The 21603-nt window shown below is 46.7% G+C and overlaps 1 protein-coding gene across 1 annotated transcript; it reads left to right on the top strand.

Annotated features, from left to right (window-relative positions):
- The first annotated feature begins 9494 nt into the window (after positions 1–9494).
- LOC146591927 (galactose-3-O-sulfotransferase 2-like) lies at positions 9495–17778 on the top strand. The gene is given in 4 exon segments (XM_085311943.1): positions 9495–9523; positions 14757–14867; positions 15267–16197; positions 16921–17778. Coding segments are annotated over 4 exon segments (1929 nt in total).
- Positions 17779–21603: the final 3825 nt, after the last annotated feature.

Raw genomic sequence — 21603 nt, 5'->3', positions numbered from 1 at the left:
CTAGCTCAGCTCTTCGAGCAAGATGAGTTATTAGCTTTTAATTACACTGCCTAGCATACCCATGGCGTGACTGCTCCTGGACCCTTCCTTGCATGCAGGGGAAGGAAGCAGAGGAGAGATGAGCACACAGTGTTAGATGGAGTTGGGTCCCAGCATTTGTAGACCCTAAACTGCCCTGCCATGTGGCAGTCCCCACCAGACGGTCAGCTCAGCTCCCTTCACCCCTGGAGATGGGAGATGAGGAGGGTCCAGCCTACCAGGAGGAAACTTGCCTTTTGCCACAGGCAAGTGAAGGGAAAGAATGGTCATTGACTCCACAAGGCCAGGAAAGAGCTATGCTTTTACCTGCTTTTACCAGGCAGTTGTGCTAAAGGGAGCATGGCCTGCTCACACCTGAGAAGGGAACAGAAGCAAACTGTCTGCCATTAGTGACATAAAATCTACCGCAAGAAACCTCCCCCACACAATGCTGTTTTTACCCTGTAGTCTGAATTTGTACCTTACTGCTCCCCCTGGAAAGTGTGGCCAGGAGAAACAGGCTAAGGAAGCAAAGGGGGAGGGGAGGGCACACAACTCAGGTGGAGTCAGGGAGGGGGCACATCCTTCCTCATCACTCCTCCAGATGCCAAAGCACTGAGAACAAATCCAAACCTTCTGGGAAGTTATTTAACATTCATGTGCTGCGGTTTTCCTAGAAAACATAAATATAGCAATTTCCTCGATTTCCCTAAAGGTTCTTTTCCTCAGATGAGCACTAAGATTTATTTAGGTTGCTTGTCATGCTTTCCATAAACAGGAGGTGGCCTCAGACCATGGGTCTCCACCCTGTTTGCATGCTGATCTGTTTCAAAGGCATTTGCTCTGTAAATGTCTGCTCCACCTGGTTTCAGTTGGTTGATACGATTCTTCCATCTAGCCTTCATTTAAGCACTATTTCTGCTATTTTGTTGTGTGCTGGCCAGGACAGACATAGGGTTCAACCACCTCATCCAGCTCTGTGTGGGGCTATACCTGCTCCTCTGGGTCAGACAGTGCTACACAACTTCCACTGGCTGCAGAGTCCTAAAGACATCACAGTATTTCTGCCACCGGGAGAAAAACACACCAACTATTTGCAACCACAGCACAAAGGCTGAGTTACTCCAGAGCCCCCAAGGAAAAGGACACTTGACTAAGAGGAGAAACATACTTTTCCTATATTGCTTGTTTCTCCTCTCTATCATCTCCTCCATCCTCCTTTCTGTATCACATTGCATTCAGTCCTTTCCACTTGCCTTTCTCTTCCCATTCAGCTTTGGCCTTAGGCCTCCCAGACTACATACAGCTTCCTTAGCTTGGCATCAGCCTCATTTTCCATTAGCAGCACTCCTGAAGACTTTGGGATCACTTGCATCAAACCTCTTCACTAGGTCCTCCAGAAACCTCCTGCCACAAGTGAGCATTTCAGAATGCCTTGCTGTGGGTCAGAGCAAGAATAGACTGGAGAGGTAGCATGCCTAAAACATAGGCTGCAAAGTGATTCCACTCCTGGAAGAAAATACTGTAGGATGTCTTCCATAGAGGGAACTGGTTAGCAAAGCCCTGCCTGTTTTTCCATGCTGTGTAACTCTCACTGACAAACATAGTGAGATCCAAACAGCATCAGGCTGGGTAATAACACCTTTAAACAAGGAATGCTGGTGGGAGCTTGATTCAGGGATGAGGGAGGACACCTGGCCAAACACCAGCATAGTAATCACTGGTAAGCTCCCCATGCCTCATCCTTGGCAGTAATGGGTTACCCATGGCCACTGGCACCATCAAGGGGGATGCGAGGCTACTTGCAGTTGGGATGCCCACTTTTCCTTCTGTTACTAGGCACCTATAAACAAACTAGTAAGTCCTTCCAGTACTGTGTAACCTCATGTTCTGATTTGGAGATGAAGACACAGAGAGCCCTCAGGAACTACTTCCTTCAGAAGATCTGGGATCCTACAAGGCTCTTGGCAATATAGTCTAATATAGTCCTAAATTATACTCTTCTTTCAGGTCTGCACCCTGCTATCCTACAGTTCAGGATCTCAGACAGGACAAGAGAGAGCCCACAGACTATTTTGATTTCCTACTGTGTTCCTGAAGGGATTACAGAGTTAGATGAGCCAAGTCCCCGCACAATCTGTTCTCCACTGAAGTTTTGGAGAAGTTCTGCCTTCATGGTTAAGACATAAGTTGAAGGAAGAACCAGTGTCCTATTATTGCCATTGTTCATCATCTGAAACAGGACATGACGCATAACCTGCAGAACACATCTCTGCCTTGCCATAGATGGAGGCTGAGATGCTAGGGCAGACTCACACTGCCAACTTCTCCCATGGCCACAGAGAAGCTAGATGCCTTCAGTCTCTGTAGAGTCTATGAGAAGGGCTGGGAAGAACAAACACATCTCCTGCACCTCCACCTCTTCCTTTCTGGGAAGGAAAGGCAAGAACTGGCTTCCAGAAGTAGATAAGATCTCACCAGCATTAAAGTCTTGCTAGCATTACAGGCTTCAGAGACTTCAAGACAAGGCTTGGGTTTGTGAGAGAGTGCTCTAATCTCTGAGGTCTCTGGCAAGAAAACAAAACAAACCAAAAAGAAATTGCAAAGCCTGTTCCCAAGGTGAGTGGAGATGTTTTTGGTTGTTCAAAGGTTTCTGATAAGGTGATCAAGATTAAAGAACAAATAAGTGTACAGTTAAGGCCAAAGTCCCAGTGCAAAACAAAAACTATAAAGCCAGCAGCAACAATATGCTGCTCACCAAAACCTCAGCACATCTACCTGCTCTCTCACCTTCACCGTAAAGACAAGTGCTGTTTGATACTAGCAAAGTCCCTACCTTAACCCCCCTGCACAGCCAGAGTATGCCTGCTCTCATTAGCAAGCTGGGAAGATACTCAGAGGAACATATTCCATCATGACGCCGGAGGGGATCCCAAGTAGCTCCTAATCCATGGCATGTCTGTACCAGTCCAAATTTCAGCTGGTCTATAACAACACTTTGCTCCTGACTTCACAGCTTGCTGCATTTGCTCCCATTGGGTCTGTAAGAACTAAGCACACATGACCCACAGCCTTTCAAAGGAAACTGGTGGCTATGGGTACCTCACCACTGAGACTTCAGGAAGGCCTCAGTTACCATTATTCAATAGGAACTAATTAACTTGCTATGCTCCACTCAGCCTGTAAAGTGTAAGATTAACTAAATATAAACTTAAGTAGGTGCTAATGGAATGGTGGCTGTGGCTGCCCAGAAACAAAGGTGAGGCCCTTTGTGTGATAGACTTCAGAATGACTTGAAAAACAAACTGGCATGTTTCTGATAACAGGGTGTGCTGGATTCCCTGAAGGAAGTCATTTAGAAACTATCGAGGGTCATTTCATAAATAGGTCTGTCTGGAAACTGGTCTAAAAAGCAATGGAAAAGCTGTATTAAGAGTTTGCTGGAGGAGAAAACTCCTTATCTCTCTCTCTAAGGTTTCTCTCTGTCAGAAATTTTCATGTTATCTGCAGGAAGTATTGCAGACCCAGGAAAGCAATATTTCCCAGACCCATTCTGTCACTGCTTCTGGTGCCATAACACTGCTGCTGGAGAAAGACATGTGTATCTCTTGATTTTTTCAGCTGCACTAAAACCTAGCAAACTCTCAGCTCTAGCCTTTTTGAGATCTTAATATAAAAGCTGCCAGGTTACAAATTATTTGGTCAAGCTGTTTGTATATAAGCAGAAGATGATGCAGCTAAGTCCCTGGTTAAGGAAAGCACAAAATCACAAAATAAAGAAATAAAGACAGTGGGGAAAAAAATGCTGAAGTGAATGTGAGCAGGAATGGGCCTGACAGCCTCAGCAGCATGGAGGATTCAGCCCTGCTCCTCTCTCTGGCTTGAGCTTTTGGTCATCCTTGGTGAGAAAATGGACCCAGTCAAAAAATGGATGTAACTTCTCTGATTTCTCTTTGTGGGAACAACCTCCAGGTTCTCAAAGTCTAGCTACCTGCACAGAGCAAAGGAATACTGGTCTTGAGCCAGTCAGCTCCAACCTCTATTACCTAGACTCCTACCACAGACACAGCCTATGCCACCTTCAATCCTACCTTGTGGGATGACTTATCAACTCCCAATACCAGCTAGGCTCCAGCTGGCTTCTTTGGAGGTCTGCCCCACTATCATGGAGCTGCCACCACCTTCTAACATGAGACTGCTACTATTTTTACTCCTGGCACTTCCCAGGTGAATTTTAACCCTGGGTATGGCCCTCTGGTATCATTTTTCCCCTCCAGCTAACGGCTTCCCTGAGAATCTTAAGGCTGCCAAATACGTCTTTTAGGCAAAAAGAGGCTTTCATTTATTTTGCAGGTGATCTGTTTTGACTTAAAAGTAGGAAGTCATTTCCACCAGCAGGTCCACCACTCTCTGTTCCCTCCTAATAAAACTCCTGAGGAATACTGAAGTGACTTAGTAGGAGATCCTTGGGCTGCCAATTGCACTCATTCCACAAGAACAAATAATTTTCACTTCCAACTGATTGCATCAGTAATTCCAAATGCCCTTGCAGCAGCACTGATCTACACAGCCATTTTTAATCATGAAATTTGCCATTTTGGCCATGAACCACACCCTTTCAATGTTAGCCTTCGCTATCTGCACACTAGCTAGCCACAAATATACAGAATAATAGGTGTGAAACAAGGGAGCCTGCATGTTTGCAGGAAAATGTTTTAACTTAGCTCCTTATGTAAGCAGCTGCATTAGCAGCTCCAGGAGCCAAGAACTAACCTTTCTTGCCCCGGCCACAGGAACGGCCACTGGTACCCAGAAAAGATTTCTGCAGTTAGTGTTTTGACTCATCCTGTTTGCCCCATGCAATTTTGGCCTGCTCAATTGTATCTCTTTCCAGAAGTTTGAGCAAACACTGTAACCCCTTCACTCTGGCAGCACAACAAAACCAGTGCAAACTAGCCAATCCTGAGCAGCTCCTGTAGCACTCTTGCCCCAGCAAAGACACCATCCAGTCACACATCAGTCTGTCTATCCCAGGAGATCCGCAGGGGTTGGCCTCAGCCTCCATTTGCAAAGCTCTCTTCCTAACTCCTGAACATCTTGGGATGCTGCAAACACCTGCTTGAATAGGTCTATTGTGTTTCACAGCAATATTGATGTTTTCTTTCCTTAGGAATCATCTCATCACTAATGCTAGCGTTTCTTCTGTAGCCTAAGCATCTAGATATTCATTCTGGTTACAGAGGGGGGAAAATAGTAATAATAATAATAATAATAATGATGATGATGATGATGATGATGATGCTGTCCATCCTTAGGCAACCAACAGTACTTGTCTGCAAGGAATCATGGGAAGTCTCTTTTCTTGAATATTGACAAAGCAAAGTCCCAGAAGTAGCTTCCTCCTCACAGTTCCCAAGCTTGCAACAGGAACCCAGTCTCCCTGCTCTCTACGAAGATGCCTCCTTTGCTCCCTTTAGTCTCCAGGCTACAGCTACCTCCTCCTTACCAACATATGCACAGACATCAGTTCTGCCCTTGTTAGCCAAGTGAAACATCACCCTATAGAATGTGGCCTTTTTCCTCCTCCTTACTTTCATAGCACCCTCTCAGCATGCTAGCTCTCTCAGGAGAAAAAGATTTAATTGCTCCTTTTATTGAGCTTCGAAAGCTCTTGCCTGCTTATCATCTTTAACAGCAAGAGCTGTCATGGTGACTACCCAAAGGCAGCTATTCATGTGTTGGGACTCAACAAGGAGTGCTATTCATGGGAAATGGATCTAGCTTTAGCAAAACCAAACAAAAATTTATGCACAGATTTCTGCTAGAGCTGTCTCCACTACAGAAGGGGGGGGGGGGAAGTGCAGATGAAGGAAGAGAGAAAGTTAACTGATGTTATAGCTAGCCTCAAACCCTAGTGCTCTCCCTCACACACACCCATCACTCTGGCCCCACTACCATCCCTGTGCTGGCACCATCTGACCCATCCAGCACAGGGAACTGAATCAGCAGAAAAGGTTTTCCTTCAATTTAATCCCTGACATGGATTACTGGGAGCAAGGCAAGCATCAGTGCTGGTGTAAGGCAGATGGAGCCAGGTGGGAAGGAGACTGCTGCTAACGGAGCAGCACTTGCTGCTAGCCAAGCTTCACTGAATGGTGAAACCACACCCTTCCTAACACATTGGCCTCATTGTGAAGTGGAAGGAGAACAAGATTGGTCAATTGGCATTTGATAAAAACCAGAACAGAAGAAAGAAAAAGGTCTTTTCAGAGTTCAGGTGTTTGTTTGAGGAGGATATGGTTAGTAATTCAGGACTTGCCTGGCTGCGTTAGATATTAATAACAGAGCATGGACCTTTATACAGCAACAGGAGTTGTAAAAAATGCATGCACTCATGGGATGCTATCTTCATGTGGATCACGCTGTGGGGAGTCCTTACTGGGTGATTTAACACTGACAGCCAGAGGCTGGAGGTCCTAGTCACGGAACTTCTTTCCTCCTCACCTTTCCGTATGTAGCTGGTTACATCAACCCCACATTTAGGCTTGAAAAGGGACCGCAGAGCCCTGCTTTTCAATTATAGGCAGTTTTTCCCACAGTCCTGGGAAAAGGCTACCCACAGTCCCAGGAGCCTATAGACAATCTCTTCAGGAAAGCTATTGTGTGACTGCTCTGACTAGAAAATAGCAGTGATCATGAGTAAGATCCTGAGATCCAGAGGCAAGCTGAAGCCTCTTGGCACAACAGTTCAGATGGCAATGTGAATGCAGGGAAAGGGGACTGAAAGGAACTAGAGGCTTCTTCTATTACCTACCTTCAGGGGTCCTCATCTGCCTTCTAGTGAAATTAGCCTGTCCCCAAGCGGTGAATATGCCATCATTTAGGGTCATGCTCCTGGCAGCAGGCACTTGGGGTAGTTCCGTGCCAGCAGGACAGTCTTCACATGCACACAAAAATGCAGCAAGCCCATTAGCTTGGCATGTCAGGAGAGATCTGTCCAGCAGGCAGAGACAGAGCTCACTCCTCCTTACAAGTACATCTTATACTTCTTGAGAGAAGCTGCTGCAAAAGATCTTAAAACATCTTGGAAATGGGCAGCAGGAAATCACTATCATGACCTTCTCAATAACACTTGCAGCCATATTGCCACACTCTGAAACAATCTCCTTGGGATGCAATTTGCAAGGTAACAAACGCAACCCAGTGCCTTCCAAAAGAGCTGCTTGCACAGAGAAAACAGCCTGCTGTGTTTTCTGTCACCAGACCCCATTGAAAGCAGACAGGTTTGACTTTTTGAATTTCTCTTCCGCAGATGCATTAAGTTATGTCCATTAAAGATGCAGAAAGGAAGCAAATGGGAAGACAGGAAACCTTGAACATTATTAGAGACCAAAACTGGGTCACTCATGATGAACAGGCTTGTCCTTATGGAAACAACTGAGCTGAGAAGTGACAAATCCCACAAGCTCTTCTAGAAAGAGGGAACAACCAAATAGGATCAGGATCAAGCCTGCTTGTGCACCCTCGTGTTTCTGAGCTTCTCATTCCTAGTGTGCCCAGACGGATGCTCCCAGGAAGGGGTACCCCTTGCCCTGCAGGATCTCTACATCCAAGCCCTACCTTGAGATGCTCACACACCCTAAGCTACACGCCCTACCGCACCATGCTTCCACATACCAGACTTATCCATCCCAGACTGTGTGAGACATGGTTGTGACTGCAGTGAAGAGAAGGAGGGGGAAGAAACACCAGCTCCTAATCCAGACATCCCATTTAATGAAAGGCAACAGCAGAAAGGGATTTGACTCATGCAAAAGGTAAGCTAGTTCACGTCTCTCACCCAGCCCCAGTCTCCGAGATAAGCTACCAACCACAGTAGATAGCAGGAGCACAGGACGGGTGGAGAACACAACAGCCCTACAGTAAACTTGTGGTTTTGATGAGGTGGACAGGGAGAGGTGGCGCCTGCCTGTGCCAGGAAAAGGGGGAATGAGCTGCCTCCCTGCTGTGCTCCCTGTGAGGGATAGGGGAGGAAAATTGACACTATTGTGGCTAAAGATGACGTTTTGGCTGAAAAGGAGCTCAGACAGGTGTACCTTCCTGCTGTGCTTTTCCTGACACATGCAGGCACAAGCAAACGCAAAACATGCCGTGTCAGTGTCCTCAGCCAATGCCAGGCTGCGTACATGGGAAGCCTGATCTTCCGGTGACTCCCAAAGGCAGGATGGGTGTCACAGAGCCTGCCCTGATGGCCCTCATTGCAGAAATGGGTGTCACAGAGCCTGCCCTGATGGCCCTCATTGCAGAAGTCACAACCACATGCTCCATCTCCACCACCCATTTAGGCAAGTGGTCCATTGCCATCCTACCATCCAGGCTTAGCATCCTTGGTCACACAAAGCCATGGCTGCGTCCTTGCTGATGCTCTGTGAGATGCTGGAATGAGCTTTGGAGGAGAAGAATGCAGAGAAAGAGCTAGTGAAAAGGAAAGAGATCCTGGGGAAAGGACCAACTGTGTATCTTCATCATGGAGGGCAGCCTCCCAGTTCTGTATTGAGTTATGCACAAGCCAGGAAGAAGCAGACCCTGCAACCCTCTTTTCTCCTGGTACTGGCACTTAGAAGTGAGAACCAGCTTCCTACCAGGTGTGCCCTACAGCTGGTCATCCTGATACAGCACAGTCCCAGCATGGGAGGGAGGGAGCTGACTAGGGATAATGTAGGAGGCCAAATGCTTCTCAGGCATGATTGAGGACTGTGCTCAGAGCTGCAAGTAACCTGAGGGGAAGCACAGGAAGCGAGTCAGGCTTGCTTCAAGCACAGCCCAGCACTTATGAAGCCCAGCTGCTTTGGAGAGGTTGAGCCCTGCGCCATGCAGATGCGATCCAGTCTCCACCGACCTCTCCACAACACATATCAGTGTAGCGATTATCAAGGGATAGGCACCCACAACCTCAGCTTTGTCGGGAAGCAAAAGGGCAAGCACATGAGAAGAAGTAAAAAGGGGCAAAGCTAGCTCACAAAGAGCAGAGCAGGGAGGACACAAGAGGCCAAAACAGAACAACATGCAATGACAGCTGTATCCTTGAGTGAACTTGAAGGGGAAGGCAGGGACACAAACATGAGTGGTACAGCCACTATGTGCTCCTTCCTGCCATCAAGGCTGCCAGGACAGTCCACCCACTGTCTATATAAAATAGCAATGATTTGCAGAAAGCAGCTGAGTGCCAGCAGCTCCCTAAGGCCTGCTGTGTAAATTTGCCACTCCAAGTGAGCAATCACTCCCTGGGGGCAGGCACTTGAGAGCAGGGGCACCAGTGCGAAGGTCTGCTCCAGGCTCACCACACCAGGCGCCCTGGGGAGGGGCCAGCAGATACAAGAACACAAGCCAGGCACCGCATATTTGCTTTCCATTCTCCCAGTCTCCGCACTGACCTCACGATAAACACTCGCTCCTCGGCCAAAGCTCCGTTCACCATGCTGAAATTCAAAAGGTACCTGATCATGTAAGTGGACTTTTTTTTCAAGTAGAATAATATTTTCTTTGAAGAAAACAGAAAGCTTTTACTGATATGAGGCTAACCTCTCATGTCCCCAGATCTGGTCACATCCCTGTAGGTTCCTCTATGCTAAGAAGTGGTTGGAGATTGAAGTGATGATGGGAATTGGCAGGGCAGCACTTTAGCTCTGCATAAATGTGGGAAAGCTTAGATTGATTGAGCTCCCTCTTCTACTGAAATTCCAAGAGTAGCATTTCTCCCCTTTGTGCTGAGCAGAGATATTATCTTTTGTAAGGCCCAGTGCTGCAAAGGAAGAGGAGCTGCAAAGACCTCAGCAGGACAAGCAGCAGCCAATTCCTCCTGCTTCATTCTAGGCAAGGGCATGTCTGTGACTGTGCATGCTCACTTGCAGATGGGGAATAGAAATGTGGCTCTGCAAAAATCACTTATATGGCAATCCCAGCTAATGCATTTGGAGTGACTTGCCTTCTTCTAGAGGCTATATTTGGGAGAGGATAGATGAGGAAGAGAGAAGAGCAAGAGTTGAGTTCATGGCTGTGTTCACTGGTAATCCATTTGCATTTCCAGGCAAGAAAGACGTACCTCACATATCTGCAGTGTCCAGGGCACTGGATGCATTGCTGCCATATGCTGAGATGCGGGGTGTGTGTGCATGAGGGGGTTTGCAGTGGCTTTCCCAGCCTGCTGGTTTCAAGGGAAGGCTGGGCACCAGCAAGCAAACATTTCTGCCCATGTTGAATTGAAAGGGTCTGTTACCTTAGCTTCTTGTGAGTTTTCCACAGACTAGTGTCTCTGTTTTCTGTTTGCTATACAAGTGAAGAAAGTAGCTCCAATAGCTGTTCAGAGGAACCAGGCTTTTGTTCTCATGTAAGTTAATTCCCTGTGCAAAATCTCTCACTGCCTGCAGCATGTCTAGCCACAGTAAATCAGTGAAGTCATTTTCTACCACCTATCCACCTAGTAAAATTAGCTTTGGCCACCTCCCACAGTGCTGGGGAGACAGCACAGGCTGAGACTCAGAGGCTGCATTCAAGGGATAGCAACAGTTTACTAAACACCAGTCTACCACATAGTCCATGCCAAGTGGTGCATTTGAAGTTTTCTTTCTCACTCAGGGAAAGGGCACAGACCAGATCAAAGCTGTTCACCCTCTCTGCTTCAAGTGGGGGAAAAATGGAGGGGAAGTACAAGTTGCCAATACAGTCAAGCAGTGCTTGTTTCCAAGCAGCACCTCATGCCACCCCTCCCCTGCCAGGAGCAGACAGTAGAACAAGGCTGGGGTCTCACCTCTTATAACTAAATGACAGACAGACTGGCTTTTGATGAAACCTGCTGAGCTAACTTGGGGATCCAGGTCCTGTGGCTCTATGGCTAAGAATTTAGTTCAGCTTTCACTCCACATGGCCAAAGAACCTTTTGGGGTGCCGCACCCACCTTTGCACCTTGCTTTACCATCTTTAGAGATGATAGCATGCAGTCCCTGACTGTATGGGGCTCTTCACTTAAAGCCCACCAGCTCTGAGTCACTCACCCAGCCTTTGCAGTCTGACCCACCCTACAGAGCAGCTTTGGACACCTCAGACATTCATCTTCTCAGTGCTTTGATCTCAATGTTTTATCACTCCCCAAATGTGCCAGCATTCATGAGCTCATCCTGCCATAGTAAAGCAAGAAGAAAGAAGGAAACTATATGGGTTTCTTGCAGATAAAACCTTAAATAGTTCAATTGCTGCAGTCTCCAAGAAAAGAGGCTTCTCATTCTGTGTGTGCCATTTTACCCATTTCTGTGGTCTTCAGTACAATTTCTTGGCATCCTGTGCTGCCACAGGTCTTCCTTTCTCAGCATATGCTCCTTGACCTTTATGTATCCCACCAGGCAGGTGGGACATAGCCAGACAGGCTATGCAAATAACTAAGCCTGATCATACCCAAACAACCAGCAATATGTTGCATGTTCAACCAACACATTGTCATTTCCAAAGAAGCAGCAGACTAGAATAATCTGAATTTCTACCAATTGTAAATTTGGTACCACCCAGGAATCCCTTTAGAAGCAAGTTCAGAAGTATAACTACATAAAATACTTGCATACGAGTAGTGCATGGTGCTGTTCAACTCTGTACCTTTTTCCAGGGTAAAAGGCACCATTCTGCCTTTGCTGCTGTGTGTTTGTGCAGATGTACCAAAGGTCTACCAGCAGCAGGAACAGAGGACATTTAGGTATATTGGTAGATATCACAGGCCTTGATTCCCTTCTTGCCACTTTTCTTGGACTTGCCGGGTAGCAGAACTTAAATCAGCTGCACCTTGAGGTATGGGGGAGTCAGATCAAATCTCAGATCGCTCCAAGATCTATCCAGCATAATCACTGTCTGTTATTCCAGCCAAGACTGAAACTGAGAAAGACCGCATTGAAACTGTAACAATTAAAAATTACACCTGCTTGCAGCAGGTGTTGCTTCATCCTGAAGCAACTCATTCTTATTGTACAGGCAGTAAAAAGTCTGTCTGAACGTCAGTGATCTTCCTACTGGGATACTTCAGCAAGCTCTGCCTTGCAACCGCTCTGTGGCAATTCCAGTTCTCCAGAATAGATGGGTGGCCTGATGAACTGTGCCAGCAATACACATTGAATCATTGAATCAATCAACTGCTCAAGGCCATTGTCACTGTGAAGTATCATTACTCGGTTGTTTTCAGCACTACAAATTTTTAAGCTATATCTTGGCACTTTAAGCATTTTGCATTTTCCTGATCCGTTACTTGTAATATCAATTTGTGCTGCTTTGCCTAGCCTAGCAGCAAGCCATTTCCATGCTTGCCAGCTGCCTGTCTCTCAGATGAGCTTTTCAAAGCTCTGGTGCAGATATTGCTAGCAATCCAACACTTTATCTGATTAGGACTGATATTCACATCACATGTGGCCCAGACCCTAGACAACAGATTCTATGTCTCATTTTTTCAGTCTAATTTGGCATATGCAGTCTACTCTTTGAGTTGAAAATGAGCAGCATAGAGCACAGTCTCCAGTTATTTCTTGGCTTCTGCCATGGAGTAACTCAACATTTTATCTCAAACTGAGTTTGTTTTGCACAAGCAGTGACTTCAGCCTCTTCATTGCTGGTACTCAGACCAGTCACCTGATTCCTTGCTGGTCCAAGTAGTTCTGCCATCACCAGTGCAAACCACTACACAGCAACAACCAATGAGATGACCATGGATACCTCCAGGTTGTCATCACATTTTGGAAATGTTGTGCTGGTGATGACCAGCTTGCTGACTGTACAGAGTTAGTAATTACATGCCTTATGAACCTTCCTCAGCAGCACTGTCATGACCTAAGACTTCCTAGACCTCACAGTCCCAAACACATAAGCCATTACAAGTCTCCCAGGAGTCTGTCATTCCATCTCAGTGATTGACACTGTTGAGATCAGAGCAGAACTGTGCCCATGAGTGTCCAAGTCTGGTGCACAACTACTGAAGTACTGTTGCAACAAGTAAACCACAGTTAGTCATAGCATTCAGTCAATGAAAGCAAATCCATTCTTCAATAGCAAACCCAAAGCCCTTACCAATATCAATGAGATGCAAGTGATGACTTCAGATAGCCCTTGTTTGTGTTAGCTTATTGAGTAGTAATGATAGCCAATGTACTTTTCCACATGTCAAAAGATTGCCCAGTATAATAGACAAAGCACCACAGAGATGAAGAACTTTGAAAAGTCTGTGTGGTCCCAGGCCCACTCTCTTGTCCAAAACTGTCCTCTGATAAAAGCATCTGAAGGAACAAGTAGCATCAGAAAATGTGCATCAGCTGTTAGAATTTGGCTAATGGGAAGACTGTGCTCAGATTTCTGCTTTCCTTTGCTCTTCCTACTTAGAGCCCTCCATTTCAATCTCAGCAGTGTCAACAGAACAGCTAATGCCTGCCCTCTCCCTCTGAGAGGTTAGTATCAGAAAGTTGGATCTTGCAGGCTGGATTCCCACTCAATGAATGATCCACAAGAGAGGTATTAACCAGATTTTTGGTGCAAATCAGCTCCTATTAAGTAACAATAGGCCCCTAAGTAGAAATCAGTAGAAATGAAATGCAAGCTAATCCTTTTTCCAGGAAGCTTAGCCCTCCAACTGCTCTACTCTGCAGAACAACTGATTTGTATTAACAGTTTTAAGGTCGAGCTCCACTATGGTTTGCAACAACCCCTATGAACAGTAAGAATCCTGCAGAGATGTTTTTCATATTTCAGATGTTTCTGAAGTTGCTCACACACAAGAGAGACCCACAAAGCCCCATCACATAGTGCCAATGACTTCCTGAACAGCACTAGGGAAATCAGAGAAGACTTTGTGCTGCCATTATAGGCTCAGAAGACCAGCTTAAAAATAGGCTTCAGGGCTCACTCCCACATCCCTGTAGTTCTCATCTGACTCAGAAATGGTCCACACAGCAGACCAGAGCAGAAACGAGAGGTCCAGACCAATTCTTTTCCCTCCTCAGGCAAAGCCATATTGCCCGATGGAGAGGTATAGCTCACCACTCACAAACAGCTCTTCATGACTTCATCTGTAAAGAAGTTATCTTTACTACATAACAGGTTTTAGTTAAAACACTGCTCCTCAGATCCAGAACTGTATCTGCTCCAGCTTTCCAAGAGAGATGAGACCTCCCCACCATCGTGTCTGCACCCACAACTGGAGCCTATGTTGTAGGTTAATCACTGCCCAGGAACATCTCTAATGACAGAAATACAGAGATGTGGGGCATGGGGAAAATAAAGATTTATCATCTCTGTTTATAGAGATAGGGCCAGGATACATCTAGGCCACGCAGGACAGGGTAGACATAAGCAGCATCTATTCTTGCTGAAGTCAGCATCCAGGCCATGGTGGTAAGACACTCTTGAGCAGCCAAGTGACTTTATGGTTATCACTGTTTACTTTTTGGTGCAATATTCGTATTCCAGCTGGGAATTGCCACTAGGCTGCACTCCTTGAGCACAGTGAGGTTTATCAGTTATTACTGCCTCTGCATCTCCTTCCACCCATAAAAACATGACCTTATACTTAAAAAAAAAAAAAAAATCTAATTTCTGACAGGAGTCACATCTTTTGTAGGAGTTTCAAGGCCTCTTCCCCCTCTCGTTTGTGCCTCACAAACATATTCCTTTTACTCATACAATTTAATTAATGGTCTGAAACATCTGCTTCCTTGCAGGAAATTGAAAGCAATATATAGATGTCAGCTAGGTCGGCTCTGGATCTCCTTCAGCCTCCTCATTCTCCTCTTGGTCACTCTTCAAGTTGTGGAGAAGCTACAGCCTGCCAAGTAGGTTCCAAGCAGGACTCTAAACCTGCACCTCTGTTCTCCAGTCTTTTACTGACAGCTGAGATAGCTCAGAACTGCTATCCTCAAAACCATCCAGCAATGGATGGATCTCTTTAAAGAAGAGATCTTCTTTAAAATTGCAGAATCGTTCCAGTGGGAAGGAACCTCCAGGGATATCTTGCCCAACCCCTGCCCTGTACAGGACCTGTTCCAGGGCCAGATGAGGCTGCTCTTTGCTTTGTCCCAGCAGGTCTTGAAAACCTCTGAGAACAGAGGACGGCACAACCTCCTGGGGTGACAGCATTTCCACCCTTGAGAGACTAAGCTGTGTCCTGGATGGGGTGGGGATCAGCGGGAGGGACTGCACATTAGTGACCGCTCATGGCCTCCTTTTTACAGAAATTGCCGGTGTGAACTGGAAAACGCCCTGCAGCAGACCACAGGCAAGAACCAGAAGAGACCCAGCTCTATCTTACAGATTCCTAAGCAGCTAGTGAAAGATGTTGCCCCACACAGGCAAAAGAAAGCCATGCCAGATCCCACCTCAACAAAGAGCACACAATACATTTTTCAGCTGCAGCCAAACTTCAGCCAGACAACACTGCTGGAAAGCAGTCAAGATAGTCAAGAGGCATTCTGGACAAAGCAACCTGTAGAAAGCAACAAGATGAAGAAAACCTATCTTTCATCCAAGACGTTGAAATCCCACCTTCTTGGCCGTAGAAAGGCAGCCAAAGAGGTTCCTTCTCCAAGTATTCTTGGGAGTATCACAGTTACGAGAGAGGCTGCTGATAGCATCCTGAAGACCTTTGCAAACAGCATCACTGGAGAGGAGCATATAAGAACAGCACCACTCAGGACAATGCAGGTGTCGTTAGAAAGCCAGTTTCAATCCACAGGTTCTCCCAGACTGGTCAGCTCTCCTAACCATGCTATGGTAAAACCAGCTCAAGACATACAGGCAGAAGAGTTTTACAGGACAGGCCTGAAAAGGGGATTGCTGCCAAGCTGGGCAGAAGTGCCTACAATTGAAAAGGCAGCACTTGGAGAAGGCCAGCAGGTCAAGGGAATCTCTTCTCAAGAAGCTACATGCAAACCCAAGACCAACATCGTTTTTCTGAAAGTCCATAAGAGTGCCAGTAGCACTGTCATGAACATCCTCTTCCGCTTTGGTGAGATGCACAACCTCACTTTTGCCTTCCCCCTCAAGGGTGGCAGCCAGCTCTTTTACCCACACCACTTCTTAGCAAGGTATGTGCAAGGGTTCTCTCCTGGCAATGCTCCGCAGTTCAACATCCTCTGCCACCATATGCGGTTCCTACAGTCAGAGGTAAGGGACAAAGCCTCGATGCCTTGTGGAGGGGCGAGGGAGGGGGGAATGGGTAGGATAAAAGAGGCTAGTGTGAAACAAGGTGCGACAACTTTAAGAAATGTAGGCTCTTCAAGGATGAAGCTAAGGAGAATCAGGATTGCCCATTAGTACCCTATGTGTTATCTCCAGCTCCTGAGAGTGTCCATCAACAGGTTTGACAGGTCATTGTGCTGTAAACTGAGGCACATTCCTGAAAGAAGCCAGAGGAAGGTGTCTGCAGCAGTCAGCAATTAACATCTCATTCTTGTGCAGTGGTACTTAGAGGAAGTCTTATTGCCTAGACAGGACTGGAGGGTGCCAGCTACAAGAAAACAACTTAAAGGTATCACATTTGCTATTTCAGGCCAGCCATGCTCAGAATCCACCCTTCTGAATGCCACTTGAGGTCATGAAGGTCTGGTGAAAAGCAAAACATTAGGATCTGCAGCCCCATAGTGACAGGACACCCCACTGTGGCAAAACTCAGGGGTAAAGCTTTGGCTGCTCCCCTGCCCATGTATCTCTTATAGGGCTCCCCCAAGCTGACACAAATACTGCTTTGATGAATCATTCCCTGAAACCTTCTCCCAGCCATCTATAGCACCCACCATCTCAAACCCCTGAGCCAGTGTTATGGGAAGGAGCAAAATAGCCTATTCTCCCTTCCTCCCCACCTTTAAACCTACTTTCCTCCCTGCACAGGTGCAGAGAGTGGTACCAAGCACAGCCATCTATTTCTCCATCCTGAGAAACCCAGTGCAGCTCATGGAGTCCTCCTTTGTGTACTACAAGGGCACATCAGCCTTTTCCCGTGCCCACAGCCTGGAGGAGTTCCTTAGCCAGCCCTACCGCTTCTACAACCCCGCAGCCGGCGACAGCCACTATGCCAGGAACCTCATGACCTTCGACTTTGGCTTCAATCCAGATGGAGACATCTCACCAAAGCGTGTGCAGCTGATGCTGAAAGCCATTGAGGCCTCCTTTGACTTGCTCCTTATCTCCGAGTACTTTGATGAGTCCATGGTGCTGCTGAAGGAGATATTGTGCTGGGACTTGGACAGTGTTGTGTCCTTCCCACTCAACAGCAGGGATAGCAGTACCAGGTCTCCCCTCTCAGACAGCATGGTGGAGAAGATAAAGGACTGGAACAGGCTGGACTGGGAAATTTACATTCATTTCAACAAGACCTTCTGGGAGAGGATTGATCGAGATATCGGCAGAGAACGCATGCAGCAGGAAGTAAGGGCACTTCAGGAGAGACAAGCAGAGCTGGCAAGGATTTGCCTGCAAGAAAGAGGGAGTGTCGCCCCCAAAGACATCAAAGACTCTTCCCTGCTGCCACTGCAACATGGTAATGCCAAAATATTAGGTTATAACCTCAAGCAGGGCTTGGACAAGAAGACAGAGCACATGTGCCGGCGGCTGGTGACACCAGAGCTGCAGTACAGCAGCGCTTTGTACAAGAAGCAGTTTCTCCAGAAAATCCCATAGGCCCACAAGCCAGTTCCCTCACTGCAAGGCACACAGCAATACAACACCTTCAGGGGACCTGTGGCATAGGCTGGAGGGAACCCCAAACTGAGCAACCTCATCCTTTCCAGGCTTCATTCTCCAGCTCCCTCTGCTGAGTACAGCAAGACAGCAAGCTGTGGTGCATCTGTACAGTCACTGGGAGGGAGCCCGTGTTGCTGCTCGCCTCATGCGAGCTGGGGTTTAAGTAAGGTGTTTCTTTCCCCCAGGAAGCAATGAAGTTGGCAGGCTGGTGACCATGAGATCTGCCAGAGCACCTGGAAACCTCTGTCTCTGCAGGATTATGCAAGTCTTGAGTATTATGCTCTGCTGTTTCTGCAAAGCAGGACAGGTCTCAACAGAGGCTCTGCACAGTGGTAGGTCCCAAAGGCTCACCTTGACAGGACTCTCCTCAAGTAGGTCCTGAACAAACAGGGCAGGAATCCCTGACTCACCCCTGAAGCATCAGAGAAGCCAGTCTAGGTGAGGGAAGCAGATGCAGCAAATGCCACAAGGCTTCAGGCAGAGCTGAACATAGCTGGGGAGTGGGGGGGGGGGGGGCAGCAGGAAGGGCAGGCTGCACTCAGCCAAATCCCCCGTCATAAGGCTGCTTGTCACAGCAAAAAAAACCCCACAGCTCTCCACTGTGGGGGTGTACGCTGTTCTCTGATGGCTCTGCCAGGTAGCTGTCTATTTTGTCATGCATAGGGTGTTTGAGAGGAATTAAACACAAGGCATGTGAAAACAGCACAAGGAGTCCAGTTCTTACTCCACAGACCAGGGAGGTGAAGCATAAGCTATGCTGCCACTTCCTAAAGTATTTCATACCTCTAGGCAAGGCCTCCACCTCCCAGAAGTGCTGTACCCAAACTTAGGCTTTGTAGCACTAACTGTGCCAGCTGAGGAGAAAAGTCATCAGGATAATCATGCAGAGGTCAGTCCTCAGAGGAGAAGTCCTCCACAAACAGCTCTGTGTTGCACCAGATAACATATTTCGAGGTACGAGATAGAGGAAAGTAGCTGGGACCAGTCCTGCTCCCAAACATCCACATCTTCATCCACCTGCATAGCAATTTCCAGCCACATTCTCCAAATACTGGATAGGGTATGGTTTCAGCTGATACCTGGCATCATCTTCTCATTATGACAGCTGCCTTTTGCCTGGTGCTCTCGGCGGCTGAAGGCTTCAATGGCTCAGTGACTTGCCAGTTAGGGACAATGCACAGAGCCGAGCTGTAAATCAGACCAACACAACCAAGCAGACCTTGATTTACAGTTTGGGAACACTTCTGACTGTGCAGCTGCAGATCTCCTCCTCTAAACCTTAACACTACTGTGATGGAAAAGCAGCCTCTTATTAATTAAAAATAACAATATTTACTGTGACTCCTATCAAATTCCCCTTAATTACATCAGTCTTCCCAGTTGATGATCTCCCCAGCAGCCCAGAATACAGACACCTCAGACATCTGGAAGTTCTGGTTTTGGAGAGAGGGGCTAGAAAATCACCCTTCTTTTCCCTGACTCTGTGATTATGTACTGATTGTAGATGCTGAGCTAGTACAACGTATTTATAGAGGATAAGCACCCTGCCACAGGGCTCACAAGCCACACTGAGATAGCAATGCCAGACTGCTAGTTAAACAGACACGAGTTAGGGAGCTGTCCTGTGAACATCCCTATTGCTGAACACACCAACCCACCACTTGGAGCATTTGTAGGAATATTCTATGTTCTTCCTGGGAAAGATACCAAAGGAATTGGTCATGGTGGGCTAGTCAGTCTTATTTTTCACTTCTCACACTTATCCTCAAATCAAAATCAGAGCTAGGCAGATCAGTTTGTATTAAATGGAGATCAAACTCAACCCTCAAATTTTTTTCCTTGTAAACTTTTCAGACTTTGTACTTTCATGACTTTGCTCTGGGCTCTACAGTATCAATCTGAAACATCTCTAGAGCCACCAAAAAGGGTTTTTTGTGTTTTTTTTTTTTTGTTTGTTTGTTTTGTTTTGTTTTGTTTGTTTTTTGAGGGGTTTTGGGTTTTTGGGGGTTTTTTGGGGGGGGTTCTGGGGGGGGGTTTGTCTTGGACAAAATTGAGAAATGGTGGAAATCTAATAAGGAGGCCCCATCTCAAGACTTTTGGCTTGATTTCCAAACCAAAGAGGTTTAGAAAAAATTGGCTAAGGATCTGAGCTTTTCAAGCTTCAATTTGGCCAACCATATACAGCCTAAAAAGTTTCAGTTTCCATGCAAAGATGCCCTGTCTCCAATAGAAAGTTCATGTTTTAATCAGGATAAAAATAAAAATATCTGTGTGTCCAGCTGCCTTTTTCCAGAAGAGACTAGGCAGTGCAAAGTTTCCAGCTGGACATGTTACAGAGGCTGGTTTAGGGTTCTGGTGGAATACTGTTTTTCTTTGCGGCATTATTTTCTGGGCATTGTTTGTTCTATAAAATTTCACCTCTAAGGTGCCTTGAAATATTGTTGCATTGGTTGTTTCTCTGATTTCTGTTATTGAATTCCACAAGTGAGCAAGAGAGGCAGGGAGACAGACCACAGGCAACACATCTAAGCTTCTCCATAAACCCACAGAGGAAACTAGGGCTGACATATGGGGCAAAGAACACCACTTGTCCAGGCACCAAACTTTGATCTGTCACATTCACAGGCTCTTAATTCTTTCAAAATCTCATGCAACTTAATCAGGTGCCATTTTCTTATTCACTGCTCATAACTAACTAATAAACAGGACTGGGTCTTCCTTGCTGTTGCAAGAGAAGAGTCTTTGAAGGCAAGAGTGGGTCCCCAGGGGCTTCTCCAATGCAGAAAGGCACTCCGACTCAACCAGCTCAGCTCCTATGGAGACAACCCAAGTAAGGGACCCTTTTACAACCACAATATCATATTCTCCTGTGCCTACTTGCTCCCTGAAGGGCTGTAGAAGGACTATGGTCAAAGCTGCCTAGGTCTTGACCGGCAAACAGAGAGCCTGGCCAGGGAGAACAGCTGGAGCAAAAGAAGTCCAGTAAAGGCCAGGCAGGAGCAGGGGTTGCCTGCTATGGGAACTGCTATAATTCAGGAGAGCCAAACACACTGTTGCACTCATCCGTGCTGAAACAGGAAGTTCAGATGCTTCTATGCAGAATTTTTTCAAAACATTTCATGAAGAATTGGTATTTTATTGTTTTTCACCCACTCACTCAAGGATGGAAGTAATCAGTCAGATTCTCTGCTTAGTGGAGGTGCCCCTATTTATACTCTGCCCTCCTGAAAACTCCTCTCTCATGAAGCTGCAGGACTGAGCCCTCAGGAAACATTTTATACAGACAACTGTATCCGCTCAGCTACCTCTACCTGACCACTAGGGATGAGGTGATTTTTAAAAGAATATACACCATTTACATCCTAAATGCAGCTTACAACAAATTTTTGCTTGCCCCAAGGAAAAGGCGAGACATCTCTTCACAGGGAGTCACTGAGATACAATACTTATGAGGGCTGAATACATACTCCTACCTCACCACCACCAAGCAGGATTCATCCCATATCACCTTAATGCCTTGTCAGGATAGTGGGTTCACCCTTCTGTTACTTCCTCTGCTCAGCCACAACAGATGCTTTTACTTAGATTACATCCTTCCAGAGCAAGTGACATTTGGGGCATAATCAGTTAGGAAATCTCTTTGATGTCTCCTGTTCAGCGAGGGGTGCACTGGAGATGGGCTTAGCTCACCCCATAATGGTCACATCCAGCCCAGTTCAGACACACAGGAGCCTTATCACAATTTTTGTATCACATCCTCCAGAAGCCACAGTTCATTCACCTGCTTGCCCAGAGGCCCCCACAGAAAGTTTCTCAGGGACCCCCCCCCCC

This window comes from Rhea americana, unplaced genomic scaffold (genome assembly GCF_003343005.1).
Source record: "Rhea americana isolate MKP2758 unplaced genomic scaffold, rheAme1 scaffold_352, whole genome shotgun sequence".
NCBI lineage: Eukaryota > Metazoa > Chordata > Aves > Rheiformes > Rheidae > Rhea > Rhea americana.
The sequence above is the reverse complement of the archived record's forward strand: the minus strand, read 5'-3'. Positions and strand labels throughout refer to the sequence as shown.